General features: G+C 34.5%; 1 protein-coding gene across 1 annotated transcript in view; it reads left to right on the forward strand.

Annotated features, from left to right (window-relative positions):
- ENPP1 (ectonucleotide pyrophosphatase/phosphodiesterase 1) overlaps positions 1–16,384 on the forward strand; it is a 107,552-nt gene that overhangs the window by 81,959 nt on the left and 9,209 nt on the right. The window contains exons 20-23 of the mRNA XM_044676991.1: positions 2,397–2,551; positions 5,176–5,305; positions 8,227–8,307; positions 8,867–8,999. Coding sequence (XP_044532926.1) covers positions 2,397–2,551; positions 5,176–5,305; positions 8,227–8,307; positions 8,867–8,999 — 499 coding nt within the window. The remainder of the gene's footprint in view (positions 1–2,396; positions 2,552–5,175; positions 5,306–8,226; positions 8,308–8,866; positions 9,000–16,384) is intronic.

Here is a 16,384-nt window from a genome sequence, read left to right on the forward strand (position 1 = left end):
TCTTGTATGGAGATTCTGTTGCTTCAATTTCCTTTTTAATGTAATTGTGCTTTTCAGATTATATTTTGATCAGAATTTTTAGTTAGCCTATGAAGTTTGTCTTATATTTCCAATGTGCTGGATGGTAGAGTCAAGATCTAAAAGGATGTCAGAAATCTGATCAGAAATCTTGACTGAATTGAATAAGGTGACAATTCATAGGAATAAATAAATGTAAAGTCTTATATTGGTTCAGAGGTCACTTGCTCATTTAGACGTGGCTAGACAAAGTGAAAAAGAATTTTAATTATTTTTGTAGCTCTTTAAAGTTCTCAAAGTTATTTTACAAATATTAACTTATTTAATCCTTGCAACAATCTTGGAAGGTAAGTTCTAATACATTCTACAGATAAGGAAAGTGAGGCAGACAAGAGAAAGGGAACACACATTTATATAGTGTCTACTATGTGCCAGATGCTATGCTAGGTTTTTACAAATTTTATCTCATTTGATCTTCACAACAGTCCTGAAAGGGAAATGCTATTATTACCTCCATTTTACAGTTGAGAAAATAGAATCCAACAGAAGTTAAGTAACTTGCTCAGAGTCACACAGCTAGTTAGTGTCCAATGGGAGATCTGGACTCATGTTCTTGACTTCAGGTTCAACGCTGCACTCCCTAGTTGCCTTATGCCATTTTTGTGGAAAGCAAGTGCAATGAGACAATAATGTGACTTGACACAACAAAAATCAATGATCTGAATTGGAAGTTAAGAGAATAGTTGTAAGTGTAGCCCATGTTAGGTATAAATATTGGGATTGGACCTTTTATGACATTGGCATAAAGAAGAAAGAAACTTCCCCAATACCAATGGAGTTTGGTATATTTTCTTTGACTTAGAGTTCCTTAGGACAGATAGAGTTAAATGACTTGTTCAGTATCCCATAGCCAGTATGTATCAGAGTAGCCTGGAATAATAGAAGAAAAATATTTTTCTAATACATCATTATGATGACAGGAGGTTAGATTTGGTTCTTAAAACCTATGTCAGTGGAAAGCAAAAACCATTATGGCTTTTATAAAGTTAGCAAACAAAGCAAAGCAAAGCTCCAAGTTATAGTTCCAGTGATGTTCTGTTGTCTATAGACCAGCCTACCTAAATTGAGAGAGGTTTCTCACAAGGTTAGCCACAGCATGATACATATTTTTGTTTGTTTTGCTCATAGACATCCTCAAAGATCACCTACTAAGCCAGAAAGGGACTACAAGAGGCATTTATAGATGGAATCCCCATCCAGACCAAGTCAGGGTCCTTGAAGTATTGAAGAAATATAGTATCCAGATTGAAAGAAATTGTCATCCCCCTATAATTTGCCTTATTTAGGTTATGTCCAGATTATTGTGTCTCAGTCTGAGGGTTATGTTTTAGGAAGGGCATTAATAAGATAGAGTGTATCTGAAGGAGAATAAACAGAATGGTGAGAACTGGCAATCACTCCATATAAATATTAGTTGAAGGATGTAGGGACTCTTATCCTAAAGAAGACAGGAAATAGGATGGCAAAATAACTGTCCAAGATTTGAAGGGCTACTATTTTTTGAAAGATTAAACTTGTTTTACTTGGCCTCAAGAGGGTAGAAAATCAAGATGAGTAGAAGATAGATTTTTTTCTCTTCTCTAAGGGAAAAAAAAAAACTTCCTAACATTGATGTTTAAAAGTAAAATTGATATTCTCATTGCACATCATACTACTGAGGAAGATTTTCAGCTAAATCTGGATGACTACAACAGTAATTGGGGGATGTCATAAAAAGGGAATTCCTTCTCATATACAGATTATGTTAAGTGACTTTTAAGATCTTTGCCAAATCTAAGATTCTATAATTCATTAATTTTTAGTTTCACAGTTGCTAACCTATATGCTGTATAATTTGGTTATCCACAAAAAAAATCACTTTCTACCCCTCACCCCCTCAAAAAAACTAGTTTATTTTCAGATGTTAAGAAATTGTCGTTCTAGGATAGGTCAGAAAGCTAGGAAGAATTAATATTAAAGACCATCAAATTTGACAATAATAAAGAACAAAGGAGTTTGGAACATTTCATAAACCCACTTTGAAACGGTCTTACTTAATGAAGCATATACTAGTAAATTTGGATTTTCTAAAGCCACAGTGGTTTGTTATTCTTGTTTTCTTTTTATCTGTTCATAGGCATAAGATACAATGATCTTTTTAAAAATGTTTAATAATGTAACTATTTACAAAAAGTTTAGAGCATTAAAGCTGACTTCCAAATTGGGATAAACAGAGTCAAATAGGAAATGAATGTATATGGAGAAAATATTTTTCACTTTTGCAGATATACTAAAGGTATTAAAATGGTAACTTTGTCCTGTTTTTTTTTCCTTCTTAGAAAAGGTGATCAAGCGTAATATCCTGCCCTATGGAAGGCCTAGGGTACTCCAAAAGAACAGCACTTTTTGTCTTCTTTATCAACACCAGTTCATAAATGCATACAGCCGTGACATCACGATGCCGCTGTGGAGTTCCTATACTGTTGACAAAAATGCAAGTATATGTGACTGTGATGTGCCCCTCCTCAAAGATGGCTTAAATTTTAGGCAAAATAATAAGGAAACCTTTGTTCATAGTCCATCTTACTTTATAACCAAAGACTGAGATCTAGGGGATTTGTATCCCAGTCAGTCTCAGCTCTTCTTTCTATGGTCTAGGTGATCGGGGGCCAATTGCTTAACTTAAATTCTCAGAGACTTGGCTTCCATGTCTGGAAAATGAAGAAGTTAGGTTAGATATCTGAATGTTTTACCTAATTGTAGCATTCTCTGAGACTCAAATAGACTTTGTCTTTAATTGATTCTATGACCTTGTGAAAGCGATTTAACATCAATTTTTTCATCTCTAAAATTAGGTGTTTGGTCTAAATAATTTCTAAAGTCCCTTTCAGCTGTAACATTCTAAAATTGTCTTTTTAAAGTACTGATTGATACCTATGGAGTCAATCTGGTTTAGTTGGGTAGACTGACCAGGAATTTGCCTGAATTGTAATCTTTTCATTCACTTATTCACTCAGCAGTTAGTTATTTAGAGTATAGTATGTGGCTAGCACTTCACTGTATATATCAACTTAGTTGTCAAATAATGCTGTTTCTATCCTTAATGTCTTACGTCTAGAGCCTTCCCTTTTCTTCTTTTTCAACTATACTAGGTCAAGTTCTCATGCTTTCTTGCCTAGATTATTAACCTACTAACATGTCTCCCCATCTCCTGTCTATCAGCTTTCTATTCTGTCTTCCATACTACTGCTCAAGTAATCTTTTAACTTCCTACATACTGCTGTGATCATGTTACTCCTCTGCTCACAAATCTTTGGGGAGCCAGTAATAACTGACTAATAAATAATGTACCTCTGGATTTGACATTCAAGGTCCCTAACAGTCTAGAACTATCTTATATTTGCAACTATGTCATGCTTCACATATTCTATGCTAACAATAGATTACTCTTTGTTTTCCATTCTCATGTTGTCCTCTTCCATCTGTGTGTTTCACTTCTCCATTCCATCCATTCATCCATCAATCAATCAACACTTATTAAGTGCCTACTATGTACCAGGTACTGTACTAAGAGCTGAGGATACAAAAATAACAAAAAGACAGTCCCATCTCTCAAGGAACTTACAGTCTAATGAGGGAGACAACATGCAATGAAATATATGTACATATGTACAAATATATGTATATAAAGAATAAATAAAATGTAACAGTAGAGGCAGTTAAGCTATGTTGGGAAATACTATAAAAAGTAGAGTTTTAGTTGAGGCTGAAAGGAAGCCAGAGAAGTTAGTAATAAGAGGAAAGGAAGAAGAGAATTTCTGGCATGATGGATGGCCAGAGAGAATGGCCAGAGTCCAGAGATGGACCATCTGGTTCATGGAACAGCCAGGAGGCCAGTGACACTGGATCAAAGCATATGTGTTTAGGAGCAAGGGATAAGAAGACTAGAATGGAAGGAAAGGACTAGATTCTTAAGGGCTAAATGCTAAACATTTTTTATGTTTGAATGCTAAACAGAACATTTTTCTATTTTCTCCTGGAGGCAATAGGAAGTCATTGGAGTTTATTAAGTGGGGAGTTTGTGTGTGTGTGTGTGTGTGTGTGTCTGTCTGTCTGTCTGTCTGTGTCTGTGTGTGTGAGAGAGAGAGAAGGAGAGAGAGAGGGGCAAAGAGAGAGAAAGGAAGAGGTAGAGAGAGAGAGAGAGAGAGAGAGAGAGATCTGATTGGACCTACACTTTAAGAAAATCACTTTAATGGAAGAATGGAGGATATATTGGAGCATGGGAAGAGTTGGGGCAGGCAAATGCACCAGCAGGCTGTTGAAATAATATAGGTGTGACAGATGTTGAAGCCTCAGAAGAGAGAAGGAGACATATTCAAGAGAGATGATGCAAAGGTGAAATCAGCAGACCGTGGCATCCAATTGGATGTGGGAGTGGGAGAGATAGTGAGAAATCCAGGATGATTTATAGGTTGTGAGCCTAAAAGACTAAGAGGATGGTGTTACCCTCTGTAGTAAAAGGGAAGGTAGGTAGGGTAGGGGAAAGATAACAAGGTCTGCTTTGGTCATATGGAGTCGAACATGTTTACTAGACATCCAGTTCATGATGTCTAAAAAGCAGTTGGAGATGTGAGGAGTAGCAGTAGAGTAGTATAGAGAGTAGAGAGTAGGAAGGGAGGCATAAAAAGTAAATATGGGCATCATTAGCATAAAAGATGGTACTTAAATTAATGGGGGCTGATGAGATCACCAAGTGACATAGTACAGAGGGAGAAGAGAAGAAGGCCCAGTACAGAACCCCAAAGGGTGCCTGTAGTTAATTAGAGGACTTGATCTGAAGGAAGATCTAGGGAAAGATACTGAGGAGTGGCCTGAGAGGAAGGAGGAAAAACAGGAGAGTGGTGTTCCTAAGACCTAGAGAGAGGTGAGTAGCAAGGAGGACAGAGATCATCTCTCAAAGTCTTTCTCCTCCAGTTGCCAGTTCAGAGCTATATGAATCAGACTTTGTTCATGAAGCCTTGTTCAACCCCTCCCTGGTAAAAATGACCTCTATCTCCTCAAATTCTCATGACATTTGCCTCTAGCTTTTCTTTAAGTTTATCTTATTTTGTTCATTAGGATAGTTTCTCTGCAGAAGACTTTTCAAACTGCTTCTACCAGGACCATCGAATACCTCCAAGTCCCATCCGGAAGTGTTCATTTTATAAAAATAATCCAAAGCTAAGTTATGGATTCCTCTACCCTCCACGTGAGTGTAATTTTAATTAAAAAAAACTCTTTTAGACCTAGAGTACATTATTATGTTATTTGAGTCTATTTGCTTAAAAGATAATTGTTAGAAGTATGATTTTTGGAAATTTAATAAAGGTTTGAACTGTGTAATAATATTTTGACATGTAATAGCTAGGTCAGTGCTGACAACATAGATATGATTGTTTCTTCTGCTTTCCTATGTAAAGCTTAGGAGAAAAGTTAAGGTAGGTGCTATATCTAGAGCTGGAAGAGACCCAAGAATTCATTCAATTCAATTTGCTCATTCTTATTGTTGTTCAGTCTTTTCAGTTGTATCTGACTTGGTGATTCTATTTGGGATTTTCCAGGCAAAGATAATGGAATGGTTTGCCATTTTCTTTCTCAGCTCATTTTACAGATAAGGAACTGAATCAGAGTTAAGTGACTTGCACAGGGTTACATAGCTAGTAAGTGTCTGAGGCCAGATTTGAATTTAGGAAGATGAGTCTTCCCATTAACAGGCCTGACACTCTATCCATTGTGCCACTTAGCTTCCCTGTATCCCCTCATTCCACAGATAAGGAAATGCTGGCCCAGGGAATTTAAGTGATTTGACTTAGGTCCACAGCAATAGAGGTGGTATTTGAACCCAAGTTTTCTGACTCTAAAGTTACTGATGTTTTAAAAAATTGTATTATGCATGTAACCATGGAAAAATATAATACATTTATAAAAGAATTGCTGAATAAGCAAAAATGAAATGAATAAATAAACAGATGAATAAAGAAAAAAGGAAAAAATTGTACCATGCTGGCTTCATAGATGGTGGAAAGAAAGCATGGAAGCTTTTAAAATAAAAAAAAAATTGTATGCTTGAAAAGTGGTTATAAATGTCCATGGCAGAAAGGTAAATTATTCTTAAAATGAAGGAGTTTTCAGTATATTGGCTCTGCACTGATGATATTATATCATTCTGGCAACACATTTTATAAAGAAGTCTAAATGAAAAAAATTGCTAATCCTATTGGCTAGCATAGCCTGAGGCAACTCTTCACTATACTCACTGGAGTGACTATCTTAGATCTGTACTTGGCAACTATATCATAAAATAGACTCAAGGTCTATTATTAGAATTATGTAGGAGAACTTTGTGTAAAAAAAAATTCCAAAGTCAATTTGCTGTCCATTGTATTTTTCTGGATACTCAGTACTTTTCTAAACCCAAGGGGTAGGTATATGTGTATATATGTCTTCTCCTCAATCAGGAATGGATCTTAGATTAGGGAGGGATGGCTGTCAATATGATTAATTTATTTGAGTGATGGCTATCAAGGACTCATTTTTTTTTATCAAAGAATATTATTGACAACAGGTAATAGATGACCCTTGCTCCTTTTTTTTTTTTTTTCTCCCAAAAAACCTTCCCTTCCCTCGTGGCAGAAGGATGGTAAGGGCTAGGCTATGGGAGTTAAATGACTTGGTCAGGGTCACATAGCTAGGCAGTGTCTGAGGCCAGAGTTGAATCCAGGACCTCCTGTCTCTCTATCCCTTGAGCTACCTAGCTGTTCCTAGCAATTAATTTTATTTATTTTAATTTTTTTATTTTAATAACATTTCAACATAAGTTCTCTGAAGTTATATATGTATATATAAAACTATGTTTTACTTATTTCTATTTATCAGTTCTTGTTCTGGAGTTAGACATACACAAGTCATTCTTCAAGCAATATAATGCTATCTTGGTTCTGCTTGTTTTACTCTTCATAATTTCATGTAGGTCTTTTCATGATTTTTTCTCAAAATTAAATGGCTTGTCATTTTTAAAATCTTTATTTCTTTTTATTTTTTTTTAAACCCTTGTACTTCGGTGTATTGTCTCATAGGTGGAAGAGTGGTAAGGGTGGGCAATGGGGGTCAAGTGACCTGCCCAGGGTCACACAGCTGGGAAGTGGCTGAGGCCAGGTTTGAACCTAGGACCTCCTGTCTCTAGGCCTGACTCTCACTCCACTGAGCCTCCCAGCTGCCCCCATCTTTTCATTTTTAATAACAAATTTCCACATAAGTTTTCTAAAGTTATATGATCCAGAATTTCTCCTTCCCTTCTTCCCTCCTCCCTCCCAGAGCTGACAAGCAATTCAATCTGGGTTATCCATGTATTATCAAACAAAACATATTTCCATGTTATTCACTTTTATAAGTGAACAATATTATAAAACCAAAAGAAGTGATAAATCATATGTTTTCATCTGCATTATTACTCCAATAGTTCTTTCTCTGGAGGTAGAAAATATTCTTTTTCCTAAGTCTCTCAGAACAGTTCTGGATCATGGTATTGCTTTTAGTAGAAAAATCTATCACATTTGATCTTTCCACAATATTGCTGTTACTGTGTACAATGTTTTCTGCTTATTTCACTTTGCATCAGTTCATGTAGTTCTTTCCAGCTTTTTCTGAAATCATCCTGTTCATTCCTTATAGCACAATAGTATTCCATCACTGTTAAATCTCACAATTTGTTCAGCCATTCCCCAATTGAAGGACATCCCTTTAGTTTCAAATTCTTTGCCACCACAAAGAGAGCATATATATATATATATATATATATATATATATATATATATATATATATATATATATATATATATATTTAACAAATCGATCCATTCCCATTTTCTGGCACTTAATTTAAAAAATATCTGTCTTTTTTTTTTTAACCAAGGTAGAAATGAATTAATGCAGAGACCTTAAAAAAGTCTCAAGTATGTGATTTTATTTTTTTTAAGGACTATTACTAAATGAAAATTTGGGGAGTTTGCCCAAGGCTTTGTCTTATTCTGAGAATATATTTTAGGTCTAAAGTGATAGTCAACTTTATTTTTTTTCTCATTTCTGAAGTGATCTTTCTAATATTATTATTTTTATTTTTCTTATTTTCAGAACTTACTAAAGGCTCCAATAACAGACATCATGAAGCCCTGATTACTAGTAACATAATACCAATGTACCAGAGTTTTCAAGGTAAAAATTACCTAGCACAAACTTTATTATTTTGCAATAGTGACAAATATAACTTATTTAATACATTATATATATTCCTGAAAATTCTTGTCTGGCTTAATTTTTTTTTGGGTAAGTTAGATCAATTTTAAACATGGCAAGAGAACTTTTATGATTTAAAGAACAAATTATAGGGGAGTTATTTGCTGCACATATGTTTCACCATGGAGATAATAATATTATATTTAGGTCTTGTTTATGGCTTTAAATAACTTTATGTAAATCCCCAGCTGACTCATACCACAGCTGAGTAGCAGGTAGTACAGATATTAGCATCCTTAGTTTACAAATGAGGAAATAGGCTCATTGAAGTTTTAACCAAGAGATCTTATAACTCTAATTTCTGTGCTCAGTAAAGCACACACACATATGATAGTCACACATAGACCCACATAGTAGCATATGTGTATGATAGATATGCTATTTTAATGATAGATTTTCTATTTTAAATTAGCTATTTAAATTTCTACCACATTATTATAATTTGTAATTCTCAACATTTTTCTTCTTCTTGGTTTAGTCATATGGAATTATTTCCATAATATCCTACTCCCAAGATATGCTGGAGAAAGGAATGGAGTCAATGTAGTCAGTGGCCCTGTGTTTGACTCAGATTACAATGGATTGTATGATACTCCAGAGATCCGAAAACAGTAAGAACATGTTTCTTCTAGCATATATACTTTATATTTTTCTTAACTCAGCAATAACAGTAACTAACAGTGATACTGCCAATCTTTTTTAGTCAGTGTCATGATTTTCCTTTTGGAATTAATTGGGACTTATGTTTTATGGCATAGATAACTGGCTTTTGAATTATATCTTTTTGAAAAAAAATTCAGCTCCATAGATTTAGGAAGGCAATTTTACCTTTGAACCTCTCAATATTGGCTGAACTTTATTATTGCTCCAATTAAGAGATGAATAAATAGAAAAATCTGAGGCAAGCATCTTAGCTTGAATAAGTGGTTGAAAATAGAAAGTGCTCTAGAGTGGGACCTGAATTTTGAGTTGCATTTCTGGTAGGTCAGGAAAAGGACTCCCAGGAGAAACATAAAAACCTCATGTTTAAGTCATGTCCTGTTGGCTCATCACTAGAATAACGGAAAGGCAAGATTTCTGGGGATTAACCAGTGATCAATAGGTGTGATTTTTAGCTTGGAGTAGCTGGAAGGGAGTATAGAAAATTAGGAAGTCTAGAGGCCAACAGTAAACTAAAAACACTCAGTCAGGAAAATGGAAAGGATGTAGTACCATAGTACAAAGTTCAAAGTTAGAAGTTGTGGTCAAAGAGATGCTAGCTCAATGGGGTAGGCAGGTAATTAGGGTCTCTATTTCATAAGCAGAAGCCAATGAGTTCCATAGAGAGTAGAACTGGGAAAATGGCAAAAGAGAACAGAGACTAGTACTTTGGATATCACAGCCCAAGCCTCATTTGGTGATCCCTGGACACTAGCCGTACCAAACAAATCAATCAGTTCACATTTATTAAAAGCCTACCATGTCCTAAGTATGCATATTTCATCATTAGTCTTTTGGAATCACGAATGCTCGTTGTGTTGACCATAATTTTTACAGCTGGCAAAATTATTTATTTTTTCAGTATTATTGTTACTGTATAAGTTGTTCTTTTGGTCATGCACTTTTCTAAAAGCCCTCAGTATTGTTTATTTTATGATGTTTATATAATATAAGTTGTTCTGGTTCAGCTGACTTTACTCTTATCCTATTAATTTAAGTCTTTTCTATCTCTTTGAAAGCATTTATTTCCTTATTTCTTAAAACACAATAGCATCCCATCATATTTATATACTACAACGTATTCAGCTATTCATAAATTGTTGTACATTCTCTTAGTTACTGCTTTTTTGCCAGCAAAAAAAAAAGTTACTGCTAGAATATTTTTGTAGCTATAGGACTTTTTCCTCATTTAAAAAACACATTTTTAGGCATATCTGGGTCAAAGGTACACATTATTTAGTAATGTTTTTGGTCAAGTTTCATATTGTTATCCAGAATGGCTTTGCCCTTTCAAAGATCCACCAGCTCTCTATATGCCTTTCTTCCCCACATCCCCTCCAACATTTACCATTTCACTTTTTTTGGTTATCTTTGACATCTGATGGTTGTGTGAAATGGAATCTTAGAATTGTTTTAATTTATATTTCTCAAATTAGTAATGACTTATTGCCTTGTTTTTTCATGTGATTGTAGTTAGTCTTTTTTCCTCCTTGAAAACTTTTTGTTCATATCCTCATGCCATTAAACAGTTGGGGAATGGCTATTTTTCATATAAATTTGAATCAACTTCTTATATATCTTATAGATGAAATCTTTATCAGGGAAATGTGATAAAGTAATTTTTTTCTAGTTAATTGTTTCCATTTAATCTTACCTTTATTAGATTTGTTTGGTTGAAATCTTTTTAATTTTATGTAATTGAAGTTATTTGTTTTATATTCTCTTATACTCTCTGCTCCTTGTATAGTCATGAATTTCTTTCCTATACAGAGATCTATAGGTATAATACTTGAAGCAAAGATTTAGATGCATTTTTCAGTGGCATATGAGAAAAACTGAATTAAAAGATATTAACATTTAAAAAAAGAAATATTGATTATAATATTAGTTTTTATTAACAGAAATCTTGTTGTGAAGTCTGGCTAGAATAGCAGTGTTTTTACTATATAAACAAAGTACTAAGGTTTGACACAAAGGGGTAAGAAATAATTGATTATTAGAATATAGTATCATTAGGCTATATGAAAGGAAGTGAGATATTTCTTTAGATGTGTTCAAGAAAATATAGATTTCTTTTTAAGAACTTACAAAGGTATCAAAGGCTCTATAAGCAGTAGGGTGGTGAGAGCAAAAGCAGAAATGATGAATGTAAGAAGAAACTGCAGAGGTAGAAGAATCAATAAGATAAAACAACTGAGTGGATATAGAAAGTAATGTGGAAGTAAAGGTCAAAGATGCAGCTGTAATTTTGAGTCTGAGTGACTGATAAGATGATGATACCATTGATGGAAAATTTTATCATGGGTGAAATGTGAAAAGGAGAGACTGAAAAGGAAAAGGGCAAAAGAGATAGGTCCTTTAGGATACTATATTAGGAAGGAAGAGAGGCACAATTGGAGGGATTAGTGTTGAGAGGGTATTCTTTCTCCTCCAAAATAAAGAAAGAAGGATAAATTAACTCAAAGAAAAGGTTTTTTTAATTATCATTTTTTCCAGATTACGTTGACACAATTAAAAAAAAACACCACACCTTCTGTCTTAGAATCAATACTGTAAATTGGTTCCAAGGCAGAAGAGTGGTAAAGGCTAAGCAATGGGGGTTACCCAGAGACACAGAGCTATGAAGTATATGAGGTCATATTTGAACCCAGGACTTCCCATTTCTAGGCATGGCTCTCAATCCACTGAGTCACCTAGCTATACCTGATCCAATTTTTAGGAATTGTTTTCTGACATTTTGCAATCTGTTCTTTCCCAGGCAGGTAATAAATAGGTTGTACATATGTCTTCATATGATACATGTTTTACAACATGATGAAAGTGGAAATAAGACAAATATTGCTTACACTAGAGAAAAATTCATGGAAGAAATAAAGTGCTTCAATCTGCATTTGAATTCCATAAGTTCCTTCTATCATGGTAGATATCTTTTTTTCATGAGTCCCTTGTAGTTGTCCTAGATCCTATTATAATCATATACCACAACTTGTTTAGCCATTCTTTAACTCATGGATATCACCCTAGTTTCCATTTCTTTGCCATTACAAAAAGAAATGCAATAAATATTTTTGTACAAGTAGGTCCTTTTCCCCATCTTTAATCTCTTTGGAACACAGACTTAGTAATGGTATTGCTGAGCCAAGGAGTATACACAGTTTTATAGCCCTTTGGGCAGTGTTCCAGATTGCTGTTCAGAATGGTTGTATCAGTTCAGAGCTCCACCAACAGTGAATTAGTATCCCATTTTTTCCTCATCCCCCTAACATGTATCATTTTCCTTTTTTGTAAAACTAATCCAAGGTAGTACCTCAGAGTTGTTTTAATGTACATTTTTCTAATTAAGAGTGATTTGGAGCACTTTTTTATAAGAATAAAATAATTTTAACTTCTTCATCTGAGAATTTCCTGTTCATATCCTTTAACCATTTGTCAACGGTGAAATGTTTTGTATTCTTATACATTTGTCTCTGTTTTCTATATATTTGAGAAATGTCAGAATACTTGCTATATACATTTTCCCCCAGTTGTTCGCTTTTTCATCTTGGTTACATTGCTTTTGTTTGTGCAGAAACCTTTTAATTTAATGTAGTCGAAGTTATCTATTTTATATCTCATAATGTTCTTCATATCATGTTTGGACATAGATTCCTCACTTATCCATAGGTCTGTCAGGTAAACTATTTGGGGCTCTTCTAATTTGTTCATATCACTCTTTATTTCTAAAGCACATGTCCATTTAGACTTTACCTTGATATATGGCATGAGATGTTCATCTATACTAGTTTCTGCCATGCTTTCCATTTTTTCCAGCATTTTTTGTTGAATAGTGAGTTCTTTTTCTAAAAGCTTGGATTTGTGGTCATTTTCTACTGCCTGTTGTATGCCCAATCTACTCCATTGATCTACCGTTCTATTTCATATCCAGTACGAGATTATTTTTGATGGTTGTGACTTTGTAACATAATTTTGAGATCTGGTACATTTAAGCCTTCTTCATTTTTTTTTCATTAGTTCCCTTGATAGTTTTGGCCTTTGGTTCTTCCAAATGAATTTTATTACTATTTTTTCTAATTTTAAGAAATGTTTTTATGTAGTTTAATTGGTATGACACTGTATTCACAAACAAATTTTGGTAGAATTGTTACAGAAAGGTTTTGAGGTATAGACTTAGAGTTGAAAGTTAAAATGGAAAGATTAGAATTGATACTACAAAGGCAAGGGAGAGTGGTTGATATGACTGACCATTAAGATTGAGACTGTGAAAAGACTGATGTGAATTAAAACAATAATAACAGAGAAAAATATGTCTAATTTTATAGGATTACTATCACAGAAGAGAAAATGGAGTACAGGGGAGTGCTTTTTTTTTTGTTATCAGGCTAGTTCATCAAAGCAAGAAGACATAAGAGAAGATATACTATAGGCCTAGAAGCATAGTGTCTCAAGTATGAGGTTTTGCTGACATTCTTGCTATTGCAAGTATCTGTATTTCATACAAAGCTCTTTGGCTTGAAACTTCCCCTATTATACTTGGTTCCCTTCTTGGATATTGGGATATTGGGATATACTCTGGTTCACTTCTTGGATATTGGGATTGGTGAAGAAACTCTGATTCCTTTTACATATGGCCTGTGGCTTGTATTTTTTTCTTGAATTATTGAATCATGATGTGGACCAGATCCACTTTTTGCCAGGTCTGGATATATGGACTCCTTTGGGAGTTCAATAATATTGTCTGACATCTATTCAAATTCCATCTCCTTCTTGGCGTTGAGCTCAGAAGATGGCCACTGTTTGCCATGTTGTAAGACCCCAAGTAGACTCTGAAGACTTTGGAGCTTTTGAAATAATATTAATTGACAATAATTGGGCTTAATAGGTATAAAATTCCTAAAATACACCAAAGAACAATAGAAACTAGAAGTTTTGAGCTTGAATCTAGTGGTCATATTGAGCCAAAGAATGAAAGCAATTCCTACAGATGTCTTGGCCTCTTCCAGGGGAAAACATCCTGAGCAAAAATATATCAAAAAGTTGGCTGTGGCTATACATAGTAAGAAACTTGCTGTCATTTAGAAATCAGAGCTGATCGGGGGCAGCTGGGTGGTTTAGTGGATTGAGAGCCAGACCTAGAGATGAGAAGTCCTAGGTTCAGTTCTGGCCTCAGACACTTCCTAGCTATGTGACCCTGGGCAAGTCACTTAACCTCCATTGTCTAGCTTTTAGTACTCTTCTGCCTTAGAACAATATATAGTATTGATTCTAAGATGGAATGTAAGGGTTTAAAAAAAAAAAGAAATCAAAACTGAATAGGAAGAATATATTTAAAGACATTAACATGTATGCAATACTATGAATTATAAAACACTAACAGACTGAAAAGCACCCTGACAAATCTTGAAGAGTATCAAATAAAGCCCATTGTCCAAAGTCTTTATGAAAAGCTGAATATATTCACTCCAGAAAGTAAGACCTTCTTAAATCACATGACAAACATCATAAACCTTGAGAAGTGCTGTGGGATAAGCAGACCACTCTACTGAAGTGAAGCAATAGTGAAGTTGTTTATGAGTATACACTATTGGGTTTGTTCACTGTGAATGAAAATGCCTTTACTCTCTGGAGCCTGTTAAGTCATTGAGATCTAAGATCATCTCAAAAGGCCCTTTGACATTCATTCAGTCTATATCAATATGGCGGCAGAGGAGCATTGGACAAATGCCAAGTCATGCAAATTTGTTCGTGGAAACAAAGGGTAGCAATGTTATAGTGGAAATTTTTACAGCTTATTACCAACCACATAAGGATTATCTTTAGGGAGCCTGTATTTAGTAATTAGTGTAATTTAAGGAAGGAAACAGTAGAAATAGCTCAACAAATCAATATAGCCCAATAATCACTAAACTTTTAGTGCCTTAATACTTAGCAAGACATGATCTGATGACTAGAATTATATAGCAGACATTCACTGTCTTTCTTGGACTGGTACACAACAAATCCATACAAAAATTTTGTTCAGTCATTTCAGCTGTGTTCACTTCTTGGGTTTTCTTGGCAAAGATACTAGAGTAACTTCTGGTTTCCTTCTCCAACTCATAAAGAAGGTATTGAGGCAAATTAAGTGACTTAACCAAGATCACATAGCTAGTAAGTGTCTGAGGCCAGATTTGAACTCAGGAGAATGTCTTAACTGTCTCGAGCCTTGGCACTATATTCACTGTACCATCTACCTGCCCTTAAATGTCCTTGAAGAACTTGGCCAATTAATTCTGCTGGAAGTGGACCAATTAACCCATATTTGAACTATTACCCCCAATATCCAAGGGAATAAACATCAATTCATACAAATTAAAAAAAAAAAACTTCTTAAAAACTGTCACCATTGCAAACACTTGTAATTTCAAAGCTACATGGAATGAAAAACTTACAAAATATTGAAACCTGACTAAAGAGATCAAGATCACGTGGGAACCACCTTGGACTTATACAAAGGTTGCTTTCAGTGAGTCTACAGAATATTATATTTCAATGCCAACTAATTACAAAGAAGTTATTTTATTTGTGTAATAGCCTATAGAACACTGAATATAAAAGAAAGAGAGCAGAATAACACTTTATTCTAGGACTATTTCTATTTGTACCCTATTAAAAAAAGATGAGAATATACTAATATGTTTATGGTTTGCACATGGATTTATACTTGTCTTCAATTTCCTAATGATGAGAGCTATACAAAAATAGTAGGATGGCCTATATTGGAAAATAGTGTGCTTTCTCATCATTTCTGTTCAGTCTACTTGTTGATAAGTCCAGAGATGGCAATTCTATTATGTGTCCACTGGGGCAAAAATTGAAAGAAGCCTTTTTTATGACCCTCTTTCTTCCTAGAGGCTTAGTTCTACTTTTATATTTTTGTTTTAAAAGCAGAGAATCACAAGACTGCCATAAAAACAGAGCTCCAAATACTACCACAATCTTTTGGCAGGGGCAGAAGTGTTTACAAAATTGAACTTCTAGGAGATAGTGGTGAGGGAGTATATCGTATGATCTAGCTTTGATATAGTAAGAGAATAAATAGTACAGACTGCTAAACCTCCCCAGGTTTCTTTCTTTATTTCTTGTAGCCCTATAGTATTACATTATTTTTATATACCATAATTTGTTCAGCTATCACCTAATTGATGCACCCTTCCCAGCAGTTCTTTGCTACTATGAAAGAGAGCTGATATACTCCCCCAAACACACAATCTCTCTCTCTCTCTCTCTCTCTCTCTCTCTCTCTCTCTCTCTCTCTCTC

The sequence above is a fragment of the Gracilinanus agilis genome, chromosome 4, assembly GCF_016433145.1.
Source record: "Gracilinanus agilis isolate LMUSP501 chromosome 4, AgileGrace, whole genome shotgun sequence".
NCBI classification, from domain to species: domain Eukaryota; kingdom Metazoa; phylum Chordata; class Mammalia; order Didelphimorphia; family Didelphidae; genus Gracilinanus; species Gracilinanus agilis.